This window comes from Drosophila teissieri, chromosome 2R (assembly GCF_016746235.2).
Source record: "Drosophila teissieri strain GT53w chromosome 2R, Prin_Dtei_1.1, whole genome shotgun sequence".
NCBI lineage: Eukaryota > Metazoa > Arthropoda > Insecta > Diptera > Drosophilidae > Drosophila > Drosophila teissieri.
Genome location: NC_053030.1, coordinates 5616840 through 5643433, shown reverse-complemented (window position 1 = coordinate 5643433; position 26594 = coordinate 5616840). Strand labels below are relative to the sequence as shown.

At 45.5% G+C, this 26594-nt stretch overlaps 7 protein-coding genes across 9 annotated transcripts; 2 read left to right on the top strand and 5 right to left on the bottom strand.

Annotated features, from left to right (window-relative positions):
• The first annotated feature begins 85 nt into the window (after positions 1-85).
• Positions 86-1548, top strand: LOC122612737 (tRNA-dihydrouridine(20a/20b) synthase [NAD(P)+]-like). Its single transcript, XM_043786548.1, has 2 exons — positions 86-247; positions 316-1548. The coding sequence occupies exons 1-2, from the start codon at positions 160-162 to the stop codon at positions 1416-1418; spliced, it is 1191 nt and encodes a 396-aa protein (XP_043642483.1). The 5' UTR covers positions 86-159; the 3' UTR covers positions 1419-1548.
• LOC122612740 lies at positions 1381-6440 on the top strand. The gene is made up of 3 exons (XM_043786551.1): positions 1381-1404; positions 1791-2083; positions 6209-6440. Exon 2 carries the CDS (start codon positions 1807-1809, stop codon positions 2059-2061), a length of 255 nt encoding a protein of 84 aa, XP_043642486.1. The 5' UTR covers positions 1381-1404; positions 1791-1806; the 3' UTR covers positions 2062-2083; positions 6209-6440.
• LOC122612736 (insulin-like peptide receptor) lies at positions 2085-6082 on the bottom strand. Its single transcript, XM_043786547.1, has 6 exons — positions 5005-6082; positions 4612-4853; positions 4391-4519; positions 3985-4338; positions 3609-3912; positions 2085-3542 (listed from the first exon to the last, which is right to left on the bottom strand). Exons 1-6 carry the CDS (start codon positions 5377-5379, stop codon positions 2115-2117), a joined length of 2832 nt encoding a protein of 943 aa, XP_043642482.1. The 5' UTR covers positions 5380-6082; the 3' UTR covers positions 2085-2114.
• A 202-nt stretch (positions 6441-6642) lies between the features above and the next one.
• Positions 6643-11007, bottom strand: LOC122612738 (chymotrypsin-like protease CTRL-1). 2 transcript variants are annotated; one of them, XM_043786549.1, is made up of 6 exons: positions 10773-10997; positions 10127-10507; positions 9742-9850; positions 9478-9662; positions 8046-8347; positions 6643-7931 (listed from the first exon to the last, which is right to left on the bottom strand). In XM_043786549.1, exons 1-6 carry the CDS (start codon positions 10843-10845, stop codon positions 7818-7820), a joined length of 1164 nt encoding a protein of 387 aa, XP_043642484.1. In that variant the 5' UTR covers positions 10846-10997; the 3' UTR covers positions 6643-7817. The 2 variants fall into 2 exon arrangements, with proteins under 2 accessions (XP_043642484.1, XP_043642485.1); XM_043786550.1 differs by lacking the exon at positions 6643-7931 and having other exon boundaries at positions 8261-8489; positions 10773-11007.
• Positions 11008-11853: 846 nt separating this feature from the next.
• LOC122614154 lies at positions 11854-13104 on the bottom strand. Its single transcript, XM_043788647.1, has one exon. It carries the CDS (start codon positions 12297-12299, stop codon positions 11973-11975), a length of 327 nt encoding a protein of 108 aa, XP_043644582.1. The 5' UTR covers positions 12300-13104; the 3' UTR covers positions 11854-11972.
• Positions 13105-13639: 535 nt separating this feature from the next.
• LOC122614407 (apoptosis-inducing factor 3) lies at positions 13640-15265 on the bottom strand. Its single transcript, XM_043788975.1, has one exon. The coding sequence runs from the start codon at positions 15263-15265 to the stop codon at positions 13640-13642; it is 1626 nt and encodes a 541-aa protein (XP_043644910.1).
• A 311-nt stretch (positions 15266-15576) lies between these two features.
• LOC122612954 (LIM/homeobox protein Lhx4) lies at positions 15577-19450 on the bottom strand. Of its 2 annotated transcripts, none has more exons than XM_043786877.1 (7): positions 19255-19450; positions 18129-18303; positions 17795-17997; positions 17533-17725; positions 17318-17469; positions 16813-17010; positions 15577-16748 (listed from the first exon to the last, which is right to left on the bottom strand). In XM_043786877.1, the coding sequence occupies exons 1-7, from the start codon at positions 19361-19363 to the stop codon at positions 16447-16449; spliced, it is 1332 nt and encodes a 443-aa protein (XP_043642812.1). In that variant the 5' UTR covers positions 19364-19450; the 3' UTR covers positions 15577-16446. The 2 variants fall into 2 exon arrangements, with proteins under 2 accessions (XP_043642812.1, XP_043642814.1); XM_043786879.1 differs by lacking the exon at positions 19255-19450 and adding an exon at positions 18401-18483 and having other exon boundaries at positions 17795-18006.
• Positions 19451-26594: the final 7144 nt, after the last annotated feature.

Here is a 26594-nt window from a genome sequence, read left to right as displayed (position 1 = left end):
CTTAACGAAAACCATTATTAGCCTTAAAAGTTATCGGTATATATTGTTTGCGGATCTATCGATATCCTTCACGTGGTAACCACCAATAGGCACTAGCGGCTTTGTACACGCACGTTTGGCAATTGTTTATGTTTATTTACCATCAAATATTTTTTAATAATGCTCCGGCCGCAACAAAGACCGCATCACAACATCGCTGAGCTGTTCGCGGAAGCACGATCGGATTTTGTGCGGGTCAGCGCTCCAAGTAATGAATATAATATGATTAACTACTGGTTAATCTACTACTAATAAATCTGCAAATTTATATTCCAGTGGTCCGGTACAGTAAGTTGGAATTTCGGCGTCTAGTTCGATTAAATGGTGTGCAACTCGCGTTTACGCCCATGATGATCTCAGACTCCATTAACAACAGCGAAAAGGCCCGCCAGAACGAGTTCTCCACGGGTGCGGATGACCAGCCGCTGATCGCTCAGTTTGCGGCCAAGGATCCTACGGAATTCGTCACCTCCGCCCAGCTCATCTATCCGTATGTTGATGGCATCGATTTAAACTGTGGCTGTCCACAAAGCTGGGCAATGGCAAAGGGCTACGGTTGCGGAATGTTGCGCCAGCCCGAGCTAGTGCGTCAAGTAGTTCAGGAGGTGAGGCGCGCACTGCCCGCTGATTTCAGTGTTTCGGTAAAGATGCGTCTGCTGGGAGGAGAGCAGTCTTTGGAGCGCACTATCGATTTGGCCCGCCAGTTGGAACAAGCGGGTGTCACCTTTCTAACACTTCACGGACGGACGCCAGCCCAAAAACACTCTAAGGACACGCTAGATATCCCAGCCATGGCCGAGGTGCGTAAGTCTCTGCAAATCCCCCTGATAGTCAACGGCAATGTGGAGAGCTATAGGGATGCCTTCGATATGCATGATCAGACAGGAGCAGCTGGTGTAATGGCTGCCCGAGGCCTGCTTGCTAATCCGGCTCTCTTTAATAGCATCTATTCTGATTTCGAAACAACGCCGTTGTCCTGTGTACAACAGTGGCTAGATATAGCATTTGCTGCGGGGAATAATCTGCTCTTTCAATGCTTTCATCACCACCTCACCTTCATGTGGAGCGCTCAAATGAAGCGAGATTTACGAGTGCAATTCAACAGCTTGGGTTCCAAGGAACAGGTCGTGGACTTTCTAAAGAAACACTATAATCTAGAATATAGTAAGGATGACTCAATGTCGGCTGACTACACGGATTGCACGTACAGCCACTTTACACCACCCAAACACGCCCGGCACATTGCCGCCGAGTCGGATGAGCAGGCCTGGAGTTCAAAAAGCGACGGAAAGTTTTTTACGGAATTCAGAGCACACCAGTTGACTGGAACTGGTGGAGAAGACTTGGAACTGGGAGGACTCTTTGGTGAGGAGGAATAAAATGTTTTATAAATATATCCCTAGTTGGGTGGGATTAATGGTTGTACAGAAAAAATTTAAATAGGTTGATATCTTATATATTTACATATTTTATACAATGTAATTATACTAAAAAACAATTGAAAACAAAGTTTGTTGTATATTTTATTTCCCATAAAAAAAGTAATCCAATACTTGATAAATAAATTTTTTTTAAGATAAGTTGCTTTTTATTTTCAAAAATTCCCGACTTAAGGTAATAATGGGAATAGCGTGATAGCGTTATCGATATGTTCAATAACTTATGCCACCCCTGGCGTACTAGTGTATTCGATAACTTATATGCTTAATCGATATCGAAATATACAAATTGTATACTTCCTCCCCAAAAAGAAAACATCCCGGAAAAATGCGACGCCGCGAACTGCAGACCATTCAGCTGAAACTGTCCGATCTCAAGGAGTACGAGCAGGCCAAGATGGAACGCTTGAGGAGCCGCCAACAATTGCTAACTCCCCGGACGCCCACGCCCCCCTCTGACAGCGAGGTACTGCCGGCGACCTCCAGTAGCGTTCCAGCTGTTCTTTTGGCCAGCGGTAAGAGCCTGAACGACGACGCCGATAGGTCGGAGCCCGCAACCAAGCCCAGCACATCCTCCACCTAGGATCTATCGTTGATCAAGCAAGGTAAGTCTCACATACAAATGTATATTATCGTTTACATAGGATAATCGTCCGCCTGGCTGTTGTTGTTGTTCTGAAAACGAACTGTTTCAAAACCGTCGACAAGGATTTCGCGATCGTCGGCTTGTTGTCGGTCACGCAGCCACTGCTCTCGCACGGGCACATATCGCCGGAGTCCCGGTAACTTCCTCCAACATCGCCGCTTGTAAAGAACCCAAACCAGAGAAACGCTGCACCCAAACAGGAAGCAGATCAGGAATATGCTAATGCCGCGACCATGTGACGCTGTGGCTGTCATGTCTGTGATTTCCGGCGATAGTTCCTTGGCTTCCCTGCTGTGAAACGCCTGTAAGCGGTCCTCGTCGCTGCACAGGCTGATTGGCATGTAGGGCGTCATCACATCTCCGGCCAGGGAATGAACCCGCACGGCGCACTCGGTGAAAGTAATGTTTATCTGCTTTATGTACATGTAGCCGGCACTCTGGTGATCCATCCGCGTTACGCACCCGACGTGGGTTTGCGAGAAGTTGTTGCGAAAGTGGATTACATAGTTGGTCACCAGGCCATTGGGCTTCTTAGGCTCGTCGAAGCGCATAATGTACTTATCCATTTCCGGAACGTGGCAGGCATATAGTTGGGTGAGAAGATCGGCACCCATTGTATAGTTCGTTCGTCCGTAGAGAGTTGTGTGGCTACTGCATCCGAGCAGATTACAGGCTTGTAGCTGAAGCGCATACAGGCGATAGCGATGCAGCGCCTTAAGCTCGTACTCCGTGGTGTTTCCCAGCAGCCGAAGCTGTGGAAGAGTGACCTCTGATAGTGCCAGTCGTCTGCATTGCTTGCGATTATCAAGGGTGCAGCGATATTGATCCCTCATGTCCGCAATGAAACGAGAGTCCTCCAAATGCTCTGCCCTTTGGGCACAGCAGTCGTCGTAGTCCTCGTACGCCATCCACTTGGGGCCGTCCATGTCCTGCCACACGTACGACGGCTGGTGGCAGTAGTTTCTCTGCTCTATATAAGCCTGATCATCGCTCAGTTCAAAGACGGTAAGAACAAAGCTAATGTGGTCGTGACTGGCCATCCGAACCGTCAGCGAGCTATCCGTCTTCTTGACCAGCTCCAGCAACGGAGGCTTTGGAATGTCCAGCTCCGTCTGCACGTAGGTCAATTCGCTGCGTGCGTCATGCGCCTCATCATTGCCAAAAGTACGTATCAGGACGGCATAGCGCGTGTCCGATTGAAGATCATCCAAGTCGAAAAGATAGTGAGTGCCATTTTCGATCAGGTCGTCAGCGAAGAGCAGGCGCCGATTCCAGTTAATTCGTGTACATATAGGTGCTTCCAGATCACTTTCTTCGTGGTACAGTTTCCCCGGCGATAAAGGTCGATGGATCAACTCGATCTTCTGGCTTGTTTGTGACTTAAGCCAGCTTAGCTTCACAGACCGATGCGATCGTTTCTGAATATAAGATTAAACAGAATATGTAAAATATAATATTACCCATGAAAAGCCAGCGCAATTTACCTGCACAAATAGCTGCAACTTTGAGGGACTGCACTGCACCTCCTGGTCGTTGGTCTGCAGGGAGTCCAGGGCTCTATCGTGGGTCACACCGTTTTGGAATTCTCGCATCCTCCGGTTACACAGTTTGTTGTTGCGATGCATGAACATGCCGCCTTCCATAAACTCGAGTTGCCGCGAAGGTGTCCACAACTCGGACAGTTGCTTGTTGTCATAAAGTATGAAGGAATAGTGGCGATTCTCTAGGGGATCGCCGTGGACCCGCTCCAGGTTCCTGAGGAATTGCAAGCTTCTAAGCTGGGAGGAACTGCGGAAAGAAATTAATAAGTTATTAATAAAGTAATAAATGACAGTGAAACACCAAAACAATAATATTTACCGATAGACTTTAACATGTCCCCGAACCTCGCGGATACTAGTGAAGCTGTGGAACAGCTGCGTCTCGTTCACCTTGTTGCGGATTGTGATGACCAGACTGCCATTAAAAATCTGACAGCCACGCAAATTCTCGGCATCAGCCAGATTGTATACGATAAACGCTTTCCCAGGCCACTCCGGCGTGCAGAAGCTGATACAAGGCTCATCGGCACCGCAGAGCACGCACTCCGACCTGTTGTCCGTCTTGTAGCCGCTGGGACAAAAAGCCACGCATTGTGATCCGGAAATAACATGGCCATGTTTCACCACACACTCATCCTTGGTATAGCAGCGCTGATAATTCTCCATGACGTACCTGTAAGGCAGTAAACATATAGATCCTAATGCGGCAGAATGTGTCCACTCACTTGTCCTTGGCACAGCTCTTTACACAGACACCATCATCACTGAGTCCGCGGCAGACGCTGCAGTCAGCAGCAGATGTTGAGTTGTTCTTGCAGCCGCCCAAACACTCCTCGTGGCAGGCGTTTATGTTGCTGCGTTGGATTAAGGATTAGTAACCTTTAACCTTTTATGAGTTCTTTCGAATAATTCCAAATCATTCTCTAATGACTTTAGTTTTACTTACGCCTTTGGATTGGCCACATTTTCGTTGACCGATCTTTGGCAGTAATGATTCGACCAGCAGTGGAAGGAACTGCATCCAGAGCAAACCGGTGCGCTACAGTTTTTATTGTCCATTATGATGTTGTTATCGCCTATGGTGTGAGTCAGCAGATCCCAATTAACACGGGCGATGCTACAGAGCTTGGGGCAGTTGCCGATGTAGACTTGTCCTCGTTGTATGGCCACCAGTTTGGGAAAAGCCAACTGGACGTTCAGGAGTTTTCAAAATGGAGAGTATTTTACAAAATGTTTCAGACTTCAGAATAACCCAATAAATTAGAGATTTGTTCTCGAAAAACGAGACCGTTGGGCAGCAATCTTTTTCCTATTCAATGGACTAGACTTAGGATCTCACCTGTTCAAGGTCGTGCATGTTGGTTACGCCGAGCGCGTAGTTGAGAAACAGGCGGCGACCCCGAATGACGGTCAGGTTCGGAAACATCTCGGTGATGTTGACCAGGCCGGGCACATCGGTGAAGATCATGAACTCGGATATCTCGGTGAGCAGCGGGTATGAGTATTCCGAGAAGTTGCAGTGCTTTTCGATCTGGATCAGCGTGATCATAACGTATCCGGTGACCACGGTGCAGTTGTCCAGCAGATGCATGTTCTTGCACTCGTTTCGGATGTCCATGCTGGAGCACTCGTGCTCCAATTTTGGTTCGGCGCAGGGGCCATATAGCGCCAGCAACATGAGGGCGACGCCCAGCAGCATGTTGCCGCAGTGCATGTTGCCAAGCTGGGACTTGAAAAGAGTTTTGAACTTTATTTTTGGGTTTTCCTCTTTTGCTTCTTCTTCTGCCGGCGGCGATGTCGCCCCCACATATTGCGTTGCTTCTGCCGAACCTATGTTCTTTCGATCCGATCAGCTTACAGTTATATGTAGCACTCCCAATTAGCGCCCTGCTCTCCAGCGTCCATCTGATTAGGCCCGATATTTATGACTTGGGCGCTTTTTTAAGCTCTCGCTATCGATGGCGAAATATCGCACGCGGAGGGCTGGCTTTTGTTTTTAAATCTACGCTAATTATTTTGCTTAACTGTCTAGATCGGGAGCGTAAACAAACACTTTACCACACAAGCGCATTACGCACGTCTAAAACAATTTCTTCGATCGTATTTGTTTATTGTTTGTTTTTTAAGGGGATTAGTTTGGCCTCGCGCAGGGCGATCTTCTGCTCTTATATTCACTCGCAGGGGTTGCCATACAATCAGATCGTCTTTTTTTAATGGAGAACCATAAATTCACTATTTGGTCTGTTGGCAGAATATCTTATTTCAATAGAAACAAGGCCGTTTGCATCAAATTTTCAGAAATGCTTTAGTATCTCGGCGCCAAGATCTTGAGCTTGAAAAGCCAGGGTGTTCAAAATAAACATTCTTGGAATATTATTAGTCGAAATTACTGATAATTTTGGATAGCACTTTAGCGTTCCCGTTTTAAATGTTATAAAATAAATGGCATAAATAATATTTGTTTATATAGTTTATTTTTTTAGATACATTTTCTTTTAAACGTATACATTTAAAAAGTAAAATACCTTTTTTTATTTTTTCAGGGGACTTCAACACTTTAATCGTCACTACCTCAATGGATGATGCACGTAGTTTTTAAAGTCATATTTTTTAATTTACACCGTAACAATAACTTGAGCTTTTCGCGCAATGCAAGCGAAATTAGAAATGATCGTGGAAGTTCACTAATATATTTTAGCTATATTTAATACGGCACCACGATTATTCGGCGCCAAACAGCCAGACTGTTAAATATAAGAATTCCAAAAAAATAAACAAATCAGTATTTCATTCCTGGGTGCTTCTGCTTGCCACACACACGGCAACACACGGTATGCAATTAAAATATTTTCGACACTGTTCGGAGGATTTTTCGCCCGGTGCAAAATTGAAACTGCGAGTGCCGCCGACGATGCTCACCTCGCGACGACCGACTGCCGACTGACCGTCTGGGAACCTCGTCCGTCTGTGGGGAGCAAACAAATTGATTTTCCATTTAGTGGCTTCTGCCCCAGCATCGCCTCCGTCCCCGGGACCTCGCCGATGGCCAGATACTCTGCCTTCAGCGGGGCCGGCGTTCTCGTGAATTGATTAGACGATCGCTTGATTTCTGCGGGACTGTGAGCCAGTTAAGAAGCTTATGCAATGGCCAGCAGTCGGTAAATGCGAGGAATTCCATTCTATTCTATTCTATTCGTTTCAATTCCCTCTTTGGCGCAGTGCAGCCATTTCGATATTTATGGGCTCCAGCTCCAGCTCCAGCTCCTGCCAAACCACCAGCTGATCCCAGTGGCTCATAAAAACAGCTGACTCCAATTAGCCACATGGCACCGGTACCGCCATCTCGGACTCTTCTCTCCGCACGCACATGGAGATCTCGAAATCAAGGCAGGAGAGTTCCCATGCAGACCTAAGCGATTAAGTTTAACGAGCCGGCAATGAGCAGTTTCGGAGAGCGAAGAATGTACTGAGACAAAAAGGTGGTGCTCTGTGCCACATCTGAGTATTCAGGCTAAAGTGAATTCTAAACAAAGTATATCGAGCAGTGGCTAAGAAATTTAAATTTCTTTCTAAAATATCCATTCGGTTCTGAAGTATGTGCTGCAAAGTATTATAATGCAACACTTCATCATCTGCATTTTTCTTTCTGTGTACTGTGTTCGAAGTCCGGGGCTTACCTTGATTAACTCATTTGATGGAACGCGAAATTGAAAAATGTCTTCCTTATAATGTGCTCTAATAAAGGGAATACACATTGCTATTGCTCAAATAAACATACTCCTTAAACAAAATATTCCAAAACAAAGTTGAAACTAATCGTTAGAACTCTCAACGCTGAACGAGATACGATTGCTGGAAGAGTAAGGTTCCAAAAGTCCAAATGCTTTCCTTCCTACCGTCATCTTATTTGTATAAAAGATCATTTTCTTATTTTTCAAGCCCCGGCGAGTGGTTCGTGTCAGAGTTCAATTAATTCAATTAAGTGATTGGGTGCGTGTAAACTCAGATCAACATATCAGATCAATGGGATGCGCCACAGAACGCAGCAAGCTTTCTACGATGACTTTGAATAATAGTCCGATGCTAGTACTCATATTCATATTTTATTTAAATAATGCAATTTTAGTTCTAGCTTAAGCTGACCTAAGCCGCCTACTCCGGCGGCGTGTTATCGTGAATCCACTCGGAAAAGTGGGCCACGGAAGTGTAGACGCTCGGAATGCGAAGTCCGCCGCAATTATCAGATCCAAAGGACATGATTCCGATCTGTGGGATAATAAGAGAGGTATATTTATAAAGTCTTCATGCATTAGATAGACGTATGTATGTATACTATAAATGATGAGTTATTGAACGGATAGAACGAACGCGTTTAATTACCTGAGAGAAGATGCCGTTCTCTTGTATGAAAAGCGGTGCTCCACCGAATCCCTGGCAGACGTCCTTGCCCTCGCCGCCGGCGCACATCCATTGGCCCTCGATGGAGTTGGGCGATTCTAGGGCACCTGTGGACCCGTAGTTCCGGAGGCACAGGTCCCAGCTGGTCAGCGGCACGTCCAGGTGCGACATCTCCGGCTGGCGGACACTCGACGTGGACATCTTGCCCCATCCGGCGATGGTAGCCCGTTTGCCCACCACCAGGTTGGCGCGTGTCTTCTGCAGGCAGATGGGTTGAGTAGCCACTGGCAGTGCGAGAGTGGAAATGGGTTGGCCGCCATTAATCTTGCGTTCGACTTCTGATCGCTACCTTCCCAAATTGCAACATTGTTGTCTGGCCCAAAGGGGCTTGCACATATTTTTCAAAGGGGGCTTCCAGAAACAGAACTATTGAGTGTGAAAGACAACTTTAGATTCCTATGACCAATGTGCCTATTAGATGCTATCAGCTTAATGATCACAGCGATCGAATAGTCGTACAACAATTCAACCTAATTTCCTTGATACTTGGCAGCAGCTCTGCCTTCCCCACGTTTCAATGTCTGAAGCAATAATTTTGATTGTGCCGAAAAAAGGGACTCCCCATTCGAACACGCCCTTGCTCTGGGCCCATTGATTTATCTCGGGCCGCGGTATTTTATTGGGCATTATAAAGCAATAAGGATGAACGCAAACAAGTTGGCCAGCCAACTGGGCGACGCCCCTTTCGGGTCGCAGGTAATGATCTGTTTACGAACTGGCCAAATTGCAATTAGCCAATCGATTGCCGCACCGATCGGCGCTCCGCAGCTCGTCAATGACCCTTATTTGATATGCTGTGTGCAGAGGTGTGTGCTGCACCATGGTTTGACGCCTCCAAATTCAATTTCTGACCATCAACATCACGTTCGATTTGATTTGAGTCCGCGGCAGCGGGAACTAACAATCTGCAAGTATCGTAAACAAGGGCCAAGTTCTCAATGAAGCGAAGAGCTTCCTGGTCCATTCGACCAGGTTGCCCTTTTGCGTGTAAGAGGATTTGCCGAAGCCATTGAACCGAGGCCAAAGGCTACAAATCGAAAGTGGAAGTGGATCCAGTGACCAGGTCGCGCTCAACCCATTAGTTGGTACAGCAAACACGCAGCAAAGCCCGACGCCGCCCAATTAAGTGACATGTGGAGATCGGAAGCCCCAACCTCGAACCAGCTACATGACATGTGAGCGTCGAGCGAGAGGCCGAGTGGAGTGGTCGGAAAGATGACAGAACAAAACGATTTTTAATTAACGCCGACACCGCCAAGCGTAACCACCCATTGGACTCCGATATACAAATATGTGTACGAGTATATATGAATATAGATTTATAGGGGGCCTCCCCGCCACGCCCAGAACTCACCCGAATAGTTTAGCGGCGTTTTCAGCACCAGCAGAGCAATGTCATGGTGATACTGGCCCTGCTTGTAGTCGGGATGCACGATCACATGGCTGATGGCGTGGTTGACCGACCGCGGTGCACAGAATCCGGTGTTGGCGCAGTCCGGATCGCTACTCGTATCGTACTCGCCGACGCGCACCGAAGACCTGCAAAAGTGCGAGGGGAGAAAGTCGATCAGAAGCCTCTCCCACCAGCGTGACGCACTGCACCCAGTGACCAACTTACAGCCGGTGTCCATCGGCCTTGGCCAGAGCGCAGTGGGCGGCCGTGAGGATAACCCGGCGCGCAATTACGGCTCCAGCACACGGATAGGCAAAGGCTCCAGTGTTGACATCTGAGTATAAAAGAGAATAAAACAATAACATTTTAGATGGCTGGCTAAGAGCGGAATGCGACGATTGTTTGCGACAGAATTCTATTTTAAAGTAGCCTCTAGAAATAATATATTACCAAAAGTATATATTTTGATATGACATCCTTGATACTAACAAATATTTGGACATGAATAAAGAAATGCAAGATTATTCAATGCCTAATTGGTGCATTTACGAGTACATCTGTATTTTGAACTGGCAAAATCCCGCATTTATCTATGTAATATATTGCTTACGCTTGAAGCCGATGCGCGCGACGAAGGGATAGGAGCCCAGTCCCTTGTAGAAGTGGCCTTGGACCAGGGACTTGCCGCACACCTGGTTCTTCTCCAGCGGACTGCTGGGGCAGCAGACGTAGGGCAGCTCCTCGCTGGCTCCCCCGCAGTAGAGCGACTTGTCGCCGTAGTAGCAGCTCCGGGCCACCTCGTAGATCAGGGCAGTGCAGTCGTGGAGCGGAGTGCACTCGGTGCCCACGGAGCAGCCCGTCTGTCCGGCGTTCTGCACCACGTCGTAGTAGGAGCGGGCGGCCACCGAGTGTCCAGCAGTCGAAGTCTCGTTGCTCCGTATTCCGCTCCTCTGCTCTGCGTTCCCGTAGCTCACGGGAACCAGGAGTTTCTCTGCAAGATGCTGACGTTAGACTGGGCTTTGTTTTTCAACACAATAAATGATTTTTGAAAAATATGATTTTTTCCACAGTTCGCGTTTAAGTATATTCAATTTCAAGATAGTACTCTCACAGGGAACATATTCAGATTCGATAAACTACTGCGTAATATCCATTCTATAACATGAATTATTCTAATACTTATTTATGACTTTTATTGGCTCTTTTGTTCTTAGCTTGGGCCTTGGGAAATAACCACTTTTTAGATCGTATCCTACCGAATTCTCCCGATTCCGCTCGAACGATTGCGAGGAGTTGCAAAACTACAAACAGTACTGGAAACGCGAGCATTTTCTTAACACTTTTTATATATTCCTTAGTGGTATATACTCCTAGTGGTAATACTATTCGCAGGTGAGGGCTCAAACTTTCGGTTTCCGGTAATTCGAACCGTGCAGGCGAACAAAGCGCTGTCAACTAAACGAGGCGATGCCCCAACAGGCCGATCTGGCCAAATGAAAATGAAAATATACGTATCCACACAGGCAGATAAGTGTATCGCACACACATCCACTTCTGTATACTGGTCGGGTCGGGCGGGGTATGCGGTTATTAACTGATTTTTATGACAGTTCGGTCTCGATTCGCGACCATTTCCAGGTTGTAATTTACCCACTTGCTGGCCTGGCCAGATACACATTTCTATGGCACTTGATGGCAGAACATGCGGATCCGTCCGTCCATTGCAAGCGATCTCATGAATCCGTCCGCAGTGCACTGTATGCTTTTTTCTGTTTCTGGCCATTAGTGGTCGTTTTGGTAAAAGAGAGTTTAGGGTCGGTGGGTTAAGCTTACACAGCTGTTGGATACTCTGTAGCATAGTACTCTTATTTATCTTGAGGTTTCAAAGTAACAAGTTTAAAAAACGGATGTAACGTCGATCTGTGTCAGTAACTTCAGGGTATTATACCTATGTTATTATTATAATATGAATAATTATTATAATTACTATATACTTTTAAATCAATTCCTCTCATATGTCCACTTCTATAAAATAATTCGCACTTGACAGGCAACTCCAAACTCCACTTGGCCTACACTTTCCCCTGTTTGGTGATGTACGCTATTATTTAAGAGAGATTAGCTTACCTTTCCCGCATTCTATTTTTTGGGTAATAATAAAATATGCTGAATGAGATCATTTAGATTTGATAAGCTAGCGCATTTCACTGGACAAACGGCCAGCTGGTTCCAGTTTTTTAGGCAGGAAAACAAGCGCGACAAACGCGCATTAAATTGCTTAATACGAGTATATGTCTTTGCTAGTACCACTGACCACCAAATTGTTTTGTAATTTTATGCTGAATTTTCCTTTTTTATTGTTGAACATTTAATGGCCGCGTTTAACGCCACTTGCCAGACACTCAACCATAGACATCATTTCACTTTTTTAATTTATGTGCACTTATGATGGCGGTCTATCCGATCTGCTCGGAGTCACTATCCAAACTGGACTCGCTGGTCTCCTCGCCGGATGATCCAGGGTCCGTGCAGAATGAGACTGCATCGTGTTCCTGGGAGAACTCCTCAAAGTATCCTCGCGTGTGGTGGTTGGCGTGCTCCGGTACCGGGTAGTTGGGCAGCACCTGGCGGAATACGTTGTAGCGATCCCTCAACTGGTAACTCACATCCTCCGGACGACGCTCCTGGTTCTGGAGGTGCTGCAGCAGAGAGAACAGGTGGACCCGGTTTGCAATGCTGCAATCGGGGAGCAGATTGCTATCCTCCAACACATTGAAGCACATGGGCTCGTCCTAAGTATGGCAGTGGATCCACTTTCCTTTCCCTTCGTCTGTAAGTCTTGAAATCTTTAAAAATCTACAAATTTTGAAAGGAGCTCATCCAATCCGAAATCGGAATGCTAGGGAAATGAGCTATTTAAATTGAACGTAAAAGCATTGCATAGAAATATTTTCAACCCTATTTCGCTTATTTTAGAAAGAACAAAGGCAACTTATTTATTGTGGCTATTGTGGCCGTTTTACATCGAACATTGCATAATTTACCTGCTAAACTGTTAACCCATTAAATGGCCAACAAAAGAATGCCTTTCCATGCGGACGGAAGCATTCATAGGCACATAAATGCAAACGTGTGATATGTACTTACGTATGTGTGCAAAAAAGTTAGTTTTGCTACCCGAGTTACCGTTATGTGGCTCTTATTACCGTTTTGATGTGCCCATTAACGTGTTTAAACTGTCAGTAAATTGCTGAAATATTAATGACAATCTCACATAGGGAATTACCCTCCGCTCTGTATAAAACATCAACAAAAAATTTAATTGTTTGGGGTTATATGTATGTATGTATGAGATGCAAGCCACTCGGTACTCGGTTGCCTTAGATATAATGTACAATTTTCATCAAAATGAACCTTACAACCCCTTTTTATTTAACAAGGGCCTTAGAATTGGATCTTGAGAAATAGATCGTTGGTAGTTACGGCTTTTTTTTTGATACCTTAGCAGGCCTGTAGGAGTACCAACCCCTATAGGCTTGGACGGATGTCAGAATCAGAGCTCCGATCAAGAATCCGAGGAGCTTCATCGTTCCAAATGTAGTGGCGTAGTGTAGTAATGTAGTGTATAATCCTTTAGTAGCCATATTTCACGCCATGCAAGCGGATAATTTAATTGATATGCTTAACACTGTTTGCTTAAAATGTTTGGACTGCTACATTCGGTAAAGGTGTTCCCAAATGAGAGAATACACTTTCAAGCGCCCACAAAATTATTCCTTCCTAACAAATGTAACAGTTTTACGACCTACATACAATAATTGATATTGTGTGACATCAATTTACTAACGTTCCTGACTTGTGTTCATTATTTGGAAAGGTTAGATTAATTGTAAACGACTTATAGATATGATTCAAATTTAATATTTGCTTGCTGTTAGGAAGACGGAGCTTTTTATAGCACTACTGAGCTTTGAGCCGAACGTTATTCGAATGTTAATGCAAAGCTTTTATTAACAGAACATATTAACAGACCATTATTAACTACAATTCATAAAGTATAATACCTTCTTATTTAAATAAAAGTTTAAAAAAAAGTTATTAAGAAATTATATGATAATGAGAACTAGTTCTTAAGCTGTAACTTAGTAGGCCAGCTATTGCGCTCCTTGGGATCGGCGATCTGACACCGACACAATAGTTTTCTCTGCGCTATCAGCTCGGCAAACTGGGCAACTATGGGATCCCGACCGCAGGAGGCCATTGAAGTGACCGTATCTTTGTGATCCAAGAAGTAGGCTACGAACTGCAGATCCTCGAGACTTCCGTCGATGAGAACATCCTTGTACAGTCCATATCCTGCGGAGCGAAAGGACCTGCCAAAGATCGAGGTATAGAAAAAGGGAATGGCTTCCAGTTTCGCAATGTGGCCACTCATGTTCATTGCAGCAATGCGTCCGTGGTATTGAGCCAATCCGTAGTGGCTTATATTCGCTCGATCTGGGAACCCACCAAGGATAAAAGCATTGGCTATATCCCCACCCACATACACATTGCGTACGCTTGTCTGGAGGAAGTCGTTGACATCCACGGAGCCATCGGGATTGATGCCAATACCACTCTGCTGGAGAAACTCCGTGTTGCACTGACAACCAGTGGCAAGAATAAGCAGATTACAGGGGATTCGCGACTTATCCAGGAGCTTCACTGCAGTCACCTCCCCACGATTGTTTCCCAGGATCCGGATGATCCCACTGCTCACGCGCACATCTACCTTATTCTCCTCCAGGAGTTCCTTTATCCGCTGTCCTATCGACTCACCCAATGTGGCTTTGAAAGGCACATTTTGTCGGGCTACCAGGGTTACGCGGCCCGCTCTGGAAACGAGATTGGCGGAAGCCTCCACAGCCATGAAACTGGAGCCCAGGCACACCACATGCGTTGATTTGTCCACCATTTGGAATATGCTCCTAGCATCGCCAATATCCCGAATGGTTTTCACATTTTTCAAGTGCACCCCGGGTATTTTTGGTCTGGTTGCGGAATAGCCTGTTGCTATATAGATTTTGTCGTACGGAAACGATTTGCCATCAGTGCAGTGAAGGATGTTGCAATTCGTATCCAACCTTTCGGCGGAAACTCCCAACTGCACCTCTATGCCGTAGTCCTTGTAGAACTGTTCTTCCCGAAGGCACAAGTTCGTGGTATAGGTATTCAACAAGTTCATGACCCCTATTCGATCATAGGGCAGATGTTTTTCCCGGCAGACGAGCGTCAAACGACCAGTGAAACCCTCCTGGCGGAGCGTCTCCACACAAATGGCACCTGAAGGACCACCTCCCACCACCACAAAGCCTCTTTGGTCCTGCCAGTTACGGCTTACCATTAGTTTTATTCTTGAGTGTCTTAGTAAATAAGATCGCTTGACTTGTACTAGCACCTGGCCTCTGGAGTCGACATTAACCCGATGACAGGGCAGCGAATCTAGTCCTGGAAAGTTCTCAATATCGCCTGTTTCCAGATTGAAACAAGCTCCGTGCCAAGGGCATCGCACCCGATTCCTGGTCAGAACACCCTTCGCAAGGGGTGCGCCACGATGAGGACACTTAGCGCCAACCGCCCGCAGGATTCCACTTTGCTTGACCAGAAGGATGCTTGGTATTCCGCTTAAGTCCAGTTGCCTCATCTCATTTTCCTGCAAATCGAACTTGTGGCACGCTACCACAGGATCGGTGTATTCATGTGCTTCCATTTGATATGTGGAACTCAGTTGAGTGAGTCCTATTACTTGACAGTATAAAATTGGAAAGTGTAAGCAACATTTTCATTTGTCATAATATGTTCAGAAAACTCGACTATCAGATATCCATTAATATTGTGTGCGAGGAGGAGGAAACGCTTCCTTCTACGATTTAGAAACCGATCGAGGAATACTTATAGAAGAAAGCTATCAAAGAATCCCCTTTCTTCGGGAGTTCGGAAAAGTGTAAAATAATTAAGTACACCTTTCTGGTTAACAATTTTTGTTGTCTTTTATTCTTATGTGTCAAATAGTAATTTATTTCATCGCATTCGTTTTATCATTTACGTAGTTGCTGTTTTTACTGACATTTCTATTTGGTTGAAATATTTTTGGTTTTTGTAATTCTTTTATTCGTTAGATATAAATACGACATCACGTTTTCGTAATTGATATTTCTCCTATGCAATTTTCTTGTATTCCTATATAAAGCAATAAATAACTTGATGTTGGTTTTGGTTTTCCGGGCAGGGCCTAACCAATGTTGTGCTCGCCATGCCCCGCATTTGTTTGACGCTATACAGACTTAATTAATTTAAAATTCAGTTTTAGTTTCCATTCACTATACACAAATATACAATATTTACAATAAAATATCAGGGCTACGAATCTAAATGATAGAGCGAAGTAATCGTTCGAAAACAGATAATCATAACGCCTAGTAACATTCAAGCCGTGTCAGGTGTATCTTCAAGCTAAGCCCACCTTTGGCAAACCGAAGTGAAATCAAGTATTTTGAGCAAATTGTGTTTTGGATTTTTGTTTCGGTGTAGGCTTCCTCAAAATCAAGAACGCTGAGTGCATAAACAATAGGGTGTGGATGTGGGTGTGTGTGTGCGAGCCGCGCGCAGCGTTGCCACCTTTCTCACGCAATTCTCAAGCATTTCCGTTCATGTTGCTGCAGTCGGTGTTGCAGCTCGCCAAGTCACATGTTGCTGCCTCTAATGCTGTTGCTGTTTCCGTTGCTGTTTCTGTTTCCGTTTCTGTTTCTGTTGCTGCTGCTGCTGCGAGAGTTCAGTGTGATGACGCGGCTATAGCTGCGACGAGTGTTGATGCTGCTGCTGCTGCTGGGCAGCGGCCAGGAGCAGACTGCGCGACTGCATCTCAAAATAGCGCAAGAGCAGATTCGAGTATCAGTAATGTACGCCGGGCGCCGACGGATTGGGGGCGGTACTGACGCTCACTCCGCTACTCGCACCGCCGCCGCTGCTGTTGTTGTTGTTGTTGTGGCTGCCGCTGCTGTTGTTGTTCGCATTGTTGTTGACGCTGGTCGTGTTGGTGCTGCCCGAATCGCCCAGCCAGGAGTCGGGACTGGGCGGAAAGTCGGGGTATCCCTGATCGGGACTGGAATCGTTGCTCAGATCGGAGACGTTGTTGCTATTGTGTAGGCGGTGGTGCGCCTTGCTGGCATGCAAACTACACCCCACCGCTTGATCTGAAAACAATGCTCCATCCATGAGTTCTGAGGAATAGGATGCTCAGCCCAAGCTGACACTCACCTATATTGGTGTACACAATATTGTCCGGATAGGAGCCGAACGTGTGGCCCCCCTGGCCAACTGGCGGCGGCGAGCGACTGCTCGGCGGATACTGTGAAGGACTCGAGCTGCCGTGCATGTAGGATCCGCGGATGCTGTGCGGGGAGGCGCCCTCGTCCAGGCCCAAATTGACGGTGCTGTAGCTGTCGTTGCTCAGATCTGCAAGGAGTGGAGGTGGAGGTGGAGGTTGTAGCAGGGTGGTCTTAGTTAATGCTATCCAAAGAATATGACAATTAAACTATCAATCAATGGAACATTGTTACATCAGGTTGGCTTTTTAGGACATAAATCAATACGAAAATGATTTTCAGGTGTCTACTACTGAAAATCATCAGTTTGCTCAAAAAATAATAACACTGAACTTTGAAATTCTCTCTGAAAGTTTAGACAGGCCGACAAGTGTCTACTTGACAATTTAATCCTCTTTGACTATCTTTGATCCAACCAGACTAAGCTGCGCACTCACCGTGGTGGCTGAAGCTGTCGTAGTCGACCTTCAGTTCATCCTTGTCGAGGAATTTGTCGGTGCGCGGCGAGCAGTTGCCCTTCATCGAGCGGAAGTACTGGCTCCAGCGCGTGCGGCCCGCGTCCTTTTTCAGTCGTTTCTCCTTGGCCCGCCTGTCGAAGGATAGGAGCATAGGTAAAGCAATGGAAAGTGGGGGCAAACGCAGTAGGACGCACCTGTTCTGGAACCAGACCTGCACCACCCGCATGTCCAGGCCCGTGTCCTGCGAAAGCTGCTCACGTACATGGCGGGCGGGCTTGGGACTGTTATTGTAGGCGGTTTTTAGGGTCTCCAGCTGTTTGGCGGTGATCGTGGTGCGCGGTCGCTTATTCGGCTGATCGCCGTCCAAGGAGCCATCCAGATAGAGGCCTAAGTGGCGGAGTGCAATCTACAGATTAGAAGGAGCTCTTCAAGGAGCAAGCTTTACGGTTGACCCACCCTTGGCCTTGGCCTCCTCGTAGTCCCGCTTGCAGATCAACTTGCGATCCTCCATCAGGTAGAACTCGTCGCCGGTGTTCAGGGTGCGGGAGCACATGGCGCACAGGAAGCACTGCAGATGGTAGACATTGTCCTGCGCCCGACGCACCACCTGCGTGGGCGGAATGCCCATATCACAAGCGGAACACTTTGTACCGTAACGTCTGTTCGACCCGAACATTGGCAAGTGCGACATGGAAGGAGATTTTTCATTAAACCAATTTGGCCTCACAAACAGCGGCCACGCCTCACGCCCACGGTGCCAGCGTCCTTGGCATTTGAGAAATTTACTTACTTGAAGAAGTCCTCCTTGCAGAAGAGCTGGCCATTCCTCGCGAAGCACTTGTCGTTCAGCTGGCCATGGCACTCGCTGCACTGCAGGCACTTGGCGTGCCACGTCCTCTCCAGCACTTTGAGGATGAAGCGGTCCAGGATCAGCTCGTGGCAGCCGCCGCATTTCGGGATGGTAGCTGTGGGAGGGCGGAAGGATATCCAATTAAATGCTATCGATCTAACTTGGTGGAGCTATTCCTGCACTGGCGTAGGGAGTATTCCGTTTTCATTTACCCATTTTGCTCTAAGAATTTTCTTTTTTCGTTTTCGTCTCAGTTAAATTTTTTTGGCTATGCACACAACCGAGTCAAGACAACATTTAATTGAGCAATTTTAATCTAAATTGAATTTGATTTTGTCGTCTATTTAAAAAGTCACTATATGGAAAACATTCCGATTACTGCGCAGACAGTTTTACGAAACAATTGGTGGTTTCTACCAAGAAGATGTTCAAATAGATTTTCAAGAATAGGAGAGTTCCGTTCACATATTACAGTAAAACTTAAGAAATGAAAAGGAGAGTTACTAATATACTATATTTAATTTCACTTGGAAAACACAATAATGATTATCCTGCTATAATTGCTTTGCACATTGTCTTTACTGCAATATTTTAATTTCATAAGAAGATTAAAACAGTGATGAAACATATTAATGCGATGTAAATAACATCGACTTTAATATAATACCTTTGGAAAAATAATCAAAATCCAAATTCAAAAGCCGTTAGAACGACATTTGGGCTACACTTCTTTAAATTTAGAAAAGGAGCACCCATTTTGTGTTTAGAAGAAAAAACTTAACGCGACTAACTAAACTTAGTCAATTTGTTTTTATGACATTTGCAGGAATGGTATACGACTAATTCAAAGGATATTATTATTATCTTTTTATAGCACACCCCTCCACAAATGGATGTTTTTTAAAATATTCTTTGTCCATAACAACACTATATTTCCGATCCACACAAGTGTGGATTTCTTTGACCGTTGGCCTTTAATTATCGAGATTCGCAGTCTGTTGTGCGACTGTCTTTAGTTTTGCACGACCTATGACCCACTAGGCATATCAGAGGCACATCGACTTACATAGCAAGAACTCTGGCAATTGACTCAGGTTAATCGGCGGCACGCGATCGTCACATTTGCCATTGGACAGGAAGTCACTTTTGAACATCATCAGCTTCAAAAGTTCCATACTGTTGGCGGAGGAAATCCCGACGCTCTCTGATTGGATTTTTCCCTATGCAGAGCAATCAACCATCACTTTCACAGCTTCACATTGTGGTTTTCGTTGGCTTAATCCACATTTTACTTGATTTGAGGAAACGTTTATTTTTTTTGTTAGCGAATTTCGGCTTTAGTTTACTTTTTATTTGTATTTTTCGGCTTGGCTGTTGTCTACCGTTATCACAGAACTTTTAGCTGCACGAATGACCGGGCAAAAAAACCGAGCGGCAACTTCGAGGCTTGGAAAGCAACTGACAACTAACGACCCACGACTCGGTTGCTTATTGGAAAAGGGGGTGGACTGGAATGCAACCACACACACACACACACACAGTCATACAGACGCACACACACGGGGGCTGACATAATCAGAGCTGGAATGGGAAACCCAACCCTTAGCGCTTCCAATTGGAAAGCTGATTCAGCTGCACCCTGTGCCAAATGTGTGCTGCTGTGTGTTCGTTGTTGTTGCTCTGGTTGTGCCAGTTTTCCAGACTGGCCTTTTTCGCAGTTTTCTTTTGTATTTTTTCCCTTTGGCCTCAACAATTGAGTTTGGGTTGGTCGCCAAAAACAAAAAGCGGGGAAATTGCATTGTAACACTTTGCCACATTCCATTTTCCACTGACATGCGTGTGCGTTTGGCGTGCGTATGTGTGTGTGTGTGTGTGTTACAGGGGGGTTTTCTTTTGCCTTTTTTGTGTGTTTGTGCCTGGGATTGGTTGTTTTGTGTGCGTCGACGTCGCCTGCAGTTTTCGGGGAGTGGTCTCTTGAAAAGCTCTGTTCAGCTCGGCTTTTTTGCCAGCACCCGCCCTCTCTTTCTGGCACTCGGCCCATCTCTATTCCACTTTCGTGGTCTCCCTCTCGCTCTCGTATTGTTGGCAAATTCGGTTGGAAAACACACTGGTGTGCACTAAAAATACACATAAATATGTTTGCATTGTTCTGCACTGCAGTTTGGCCGACTCTTCTTCTTCCCTGTCATATCCTGCTGCTCGCCTGTGTGTGTGTGTGCGTGTGTGTGCGAGTGCGAGTGCGAGTGTGTTTGTGCGCACTTGGCTGCCATTGCTTATTGTTGTGTCATTGTTTCGTAACTGTGAAAATGACCTTAAAGCCGTTAAATAGCTGACTGGCTGACTCCGACCGACCGGCTGATCGAGAGCAACGTCTGCGCACCTGCCACCCAGAAACCCCAACCCCTACCCCTACCCTTGACCCCTCAAACCCCTGAACTCCTGAACCCTAGCCCCCACGAACCCCACTATAGCTCTTAACCCTTTGCCCCCAAATCCCGTGCACAACCCACATAGAGAAATTCTCCAGATTTTAGTTTATTAACTAGGCATACTTACAATATTCGACATTCTATCATTTTGAAATTTTGAAACATTTAATTGATAATATATAAACTTGGAGTGTCAGATGACTACATTCGAAATATTTATTTCTTTCTATGTAATGCTTAGGACTTAGGACTTTGATTGTTAAGCATAACAATACAAATCCAATTGAACTCATGCACTTCGACACTGTACTATTCAAATTGCTATATAACAACATACAAAACTCAGTCTCCACTACAGATTTATAAATAAATTGAATATATTTTGTGCAACTTCGCTTGGATTATTCTAATGGCAAATAGAGGTACGTAACTCAACAACATGTTATGAAACCAATTGCCGTCCGATGTTTCTCCCAGTGCATTAAAGCACTTCTGAACGCTTCCAGCATCCGTCAGTCAGTTTGTTGGCCAGTCGGTTGGTGAGGCGAGACGAGACTTATGGCTATGAGCTGCCAAGTGGTCGCCGCTCTCTGCCTCTCGGTCTCGGTCTCTTGGTCTCTTGGTCTCGGCCTTTTTCGAATGGCCAAAATAATGTGCGTAGCCAAAGGGACACCCGCATGCAAGTGAGGAAACCCATACACTCGCGTTTGGCATTCGGACTTTGGAATGTTTATAAAGGCTCTTCTTTGTAATTTGACTTGACAGTCCGGATGGAATTTATGTATCTTTGTTAAGTTTGAAGTTCTTCTGGGCTTCTCAGATTTTATTCACAATGGCATTCTACACTGCTATACGAGCTTTTTTAAATACAAGTTCTGGCAAAGGAAACATTAGCTCTGAAAGTAACCAACAAATACTTTATTGCATAGATGATTCTTTCACGAAAATTACTTAAAATGAATTCAAATTGTGTTGTATTTTTTTACGTTATTTAAATCCGATGTCGAACTATTTTTTTAAGATGTCTTTATTCAACTTTGTTCTCATACACATATGTACATATAAGTGCACTTTAAAATCGAAGTCTACTTCTTGGGGTTTTCGCAAACCCTATTGAAATCGGCACAAGAATTGAAGCACACAATTGCGCTCCTCGAATGAAAGAAAACCGATACAAATTCATGGCAGACAGCGGCGTTGTCAGGACTCGACAACAGGACTCACAACAAAAAGAGCGAAAAAGAAAAGGGAATTTGAATGGCTGCCCTGGGCAAAATGGCGGCCTCGCAATCGAAGGCAAATTGAGCGGTACGCAGCCAGGCAAACAGGAATATACATTAGTAAACATGCCATATACATATATGTTTTTATCCATGTCGCTAAGCATTATCCTGGGCAGCAGGGAATCAGGAAAGCAGGGGAGTAGGAGAGCAGGGGAGCAGGGGAGCAGGGTTCCTGGCCCCGGAGGGGAGCTCAACTATGCTGACAGCCGGCAAGGCAGCCAAAGCCGGGATTACGTCTCACAGGAGCCGAAAGCAGCTGTTTCCGTGGAAGCACATCGCACATCGCACTCCCACGATATTAAGGTATTAGCAGCCAGAGACAGGGCTTTCAAAAATTCATACAGCCAAAAAACACGACATGTTCTCGACTCCTCAAACTGGACACACGCAACTCCTACGACTCGCCTTCCTTTTTGTCCGAGCTTGTTGCTTAATCGCGGCGGCCGAAAGACAAGCGCTCATCAACCTGGTGGGCAGTGGGCGGTGAGCGATGGGTGGTGTTTGGACGGGGAGACACCCACAACAGTACTAACAACCATCACTTCCCTGATGAGGGTGCACTGGGGGTTGCGGGCACGCCCTGTAAAATGGCCAGCCTGCAGCTAAAACGGCGCTGGAACAAAAGCTCAGCACAAAATGCGGAGCTAAGATAATTATGTCCACAGAAGAGTGGAGCAGAACCACCACTAATATGTTACAACCTGTAGAGTATAATCTTTTTCCAAGTAAACGGTGTTCCAGGACTACGAATACTTGGATATCATTTAAACAGAATAGTAGAAAGACATATTATATTTTCTATCGCCACTCAGGTTAGATAATTTATTTTGTTCCTCACTTATCGAAATGGTAATCATCGACATATTTTAGAATATTTCAATCATCTAACGAAACCGCTAGAAGTAGTTACCTCATTTCTCACAGTGCAACCCCTGGCTTTATCCCGCTGTCTTTCGTTGTCGCGCTGCAACTTGTGGCCCAAAAGTCCTTGGCGACTTTAGCCTGTCGTGTTGCCTCAACGTTAAAACTTAAAAGCGTTGCCACCACTCTAATGCCTCGCAGCTTACTCTTCCATATTGGTCGGTTTATAATTTATATACACTTCTTGTTGCCACTCGGTTCAGCTGGTTGAGCTGGTTTAGCTGTTTCTTGGAGCTTACCACGATGGCGAAAATAAACTTGCCTACAACAGCATGGAATTGCCAAAAATATCCGACACAGTGGTGTATCGACTGTAATAAAACCATTGCAGTTTATTAAAATTAAATACATTCTAGCAAATACAGTGCTTCGTCCGCAGGAAAGAGAAATCCATTTTTTAATAACTTAGTATTTCTTTGGATGAGTTCTGTCTGTCATAGCCTGTAGATTCCATTCCATCGATATAATTAGCCCACTTCTGATCGATTCCGCGGCACTATGTTATTTTTGGCCAGCGCTGACATCTGTTCAGATCCTTTCCAGGTAATTAGATTGACAACTTAATTGATCCTCCCCACCTCGACGGCCGATAAGAGCGCCCACCAATTGCAACTCGAGGACTCCAAACAGCAAATGACCGTAATCAACATGAATGGAATGGACTCGGCTCCACCTCCGCCATCGACCCCGCGCATGGACAAACAAAAGACCCATTTAGATAAAGAGTCAAAGTCATAATCATAATAGAGGGCGGTGGGCCACTGCTAGTATTTATATGCCCCCTGAAACATTTCTCCTGCCCACCAGCAAAGTGACCAACTAAAAGTTATTACGCAACGCCCGATGCACTTCGAAAGGGGTAAAAAATAGGGAGCAGGAGAGGGGAACGGCCAGAAACGATTGATATCGTGCTGCCAGAAGGCACCGAACCAACCCAACTCATAGGGCAAAATGCGCGATAAAATATTGAAAGCACTCCAAAAGCATTAATAAAACGGCATCCGTGCTCCGTGGGCTGGGTAAGTGGGCACACGTGAACTTTACACCTCCGCCGAGGTCCGGGTCAGAAATAAAGTAAAACCAGAAGGAGACAGGACTCGAGCACTCCAGGACACGGCATTCCCCGCCAGCTGTGCCTTCATCGCGTGCGTGCCACTCGTTTGCCGCGCCGCACGCATCCATTAGGATTCAAATTGTGCGCGGTGGCGTCGTCCTCGTCCTGGTCGTCCTTTTTATGCGCCGGCCTCTTTGGCTTTGCCTTTTTCATTTTAAGCACATACCCTTTCCCTGGGTACTTTCTACGGATGTATTTAAATATATTACAATAGTTTAGGCTAAAAACTACATATTAGCATGTTGGTTATTCAAAAGGTGTACTAGTTTAGTTAAAAAGTATTTTACAGGTGGACGAAAGCGTTTCCGCCTTATGGGTTGTGAGAACTATAAGGCCAACAGAGCATACAAATATGGTTTAAAGCTGAAAAACGTGCATAAGAACTTAAGACCTATGCTTGAGAAAGTTTACGTCATGCATCTTTTTAAAGATTTTCTAACAAAAAACTTGATAGAAATAAATAACGTTTCTCTAACCGGCAAGTTAAAAAAACATGTTTATGGTGTTGAATTTTTTACAGTAATCCTATTGCAAGTGATTTTAATAAAGAAAGTAAAGAGAGATATATGTTTCCATACTATTTAAATAAGTGTATATCCACAACCTATATCCAAAATTAACTTTATTTCGTTGGGATGGGCTTAGTTTTATCGCAATTAGAGAGCTCAGTGGTTGCACGCGTCGTCACTTTGCATTGGGAAACAGGGCGTCATCTGCAAGGACTCGTTGTCCAGGCGAAAGGACACGAACGCCATGACCGCCGCATATTATCTCATTAGGCGGTACTTGTAAGCCACATTACGAAACAAAAAGTTTCGCCATTTGGGGGCAACAATGTACAAAAAAGTGGCACTCAACTTTGTTTGGGGTTGATTTGCGGGCGGGTTACAAGGCAATTTGACTGCGGGTTCCAAAAATTAGGTGAAGTTGGTCAAGAAGCGACATTAAAAAAGTTATAAAAGCAACTCAAAGCCAAGGGCTTTTGAATTAGTAGACATCAAGGAATTGTAATCGCCCCATTGTCTGTATTCCAGTTGCTTTAAAGAACACGATATTGGTAAAATCTTTTGGGGTTATTAAACAAGACAATATTCACAAGACATATTCATATTATGGATATATTTTTTTTAACACTCCTGTTAATAATTGTCTGCCTTCCTCAACAAACTGTGTATAATACAGAAGCCTTTGGTAAATTAGTCCACCACTACACCATTTTTCCGGCCAATAGATTTAAATGAAGGAAGTCCAGAATGGGGCGCCCCATCCTTGGACCACCGAGTGGAGAACTATTTATCATAAAGCAGAGACGGTGTCCAGGACAAAAGTGGAGATGGGTGTGCCGGCCTGGCAACGCCCCCTTTTAAGCTTTCCAGGACTCCTTGGGCCCGCGACTGGCAGCGCATCTGTTCCAAAGCATTTATCAAAATGTCAATGCAGCACTTAACCAAATCCATTAAGTAACTTCGCCTTAGCCTCCGCATCCGGATCCCCAGCCGCTTTTCGCACTCATTCAGTCGCTCAGTCGCTCAGTCAGCCAGTCCGTCATCCAGTCATCCAGTCAGTTTGTCATGCATTCATTCATCTATTCATTGGCCATAAAAAGCGCCGGCTATTGTGATCCGCCGCCCAACCGCCCAACCACCCAACCTCCCAGCCACCCACCAACCCATGGACAAACTGGTAAATGCGTCCATTTAGCGGCAAACAAGCGACAGATCCGCTTGTAATCCTTTAAGTGTATGCAGCGCCAGTCATGGATATGGGCGGATATGGCAACGGGAATGGAGGGCGCAGGACTCCTGGGGCGGGGCACTCGCACTAACGCACACAGACGCAAAGTCAGTCTGGTGACAGCAAGTGCAATAATTTGTTTGCAGTTTTCCCCGTTAAGTGCTCTATTTTGTACAAATGGAAACATCACCAGGCGAAGGAAAACGCTCTTGTTCGAGGGTGTTGCCGCTGTCCTGGCCCACATCCTTCCTGCCCTCCCCCTCTGCGCAGCGATCACCCGCCCCTTAGAGCAGTTGTTGTTGTTGCTCTAACGAAATCAATTCGACAAAGTTAAATAAAGACGAATCGAGGGTGGCGGACAAAAGGACTCGCCCAGGACGAATTCGTGACTGACTCGGAACAGCCTCATTGACAAAGTCAAGTTCCGAATGGAAGGACGTTCAAGCGAATCTGGCACAGTGGTGGGAAATCGTTAATTTAATGAAAGTTTACTTTTTAATCATTTGTAATGTAATATAACAAGAAATATTATTTTTATATACTGATACATTTTGCGAGATTCTTTTAAATTTCCAAGCTTAGAAATATTAGAAACTAGACACTTACAAGCTCCATAAGCAATAACTTTGAAGAGCTTCCCGTACTTTTTCAGGATATATCTACAATTTCTGTTGAGGACAGTCCGGGGTTTACACCACATAGGACCAAGTGTTCATCCCACTCCGGAAAGCCAAATAAGAATGGAATTTCCGAACGACCGCCGTTGAGCTCTCGCTTATGACAAAATCCCGCTGTTTGTTTGCGGAGTTCCACGAACACACAATATATTCATTGGCTCTGCATACCCGGGACTTTCGAGGACTTTGCCACCCCGAGATGCGCAGGGTGTTAACAAAGCGCAGCACCAGTCAGTAGTGGGTTAACT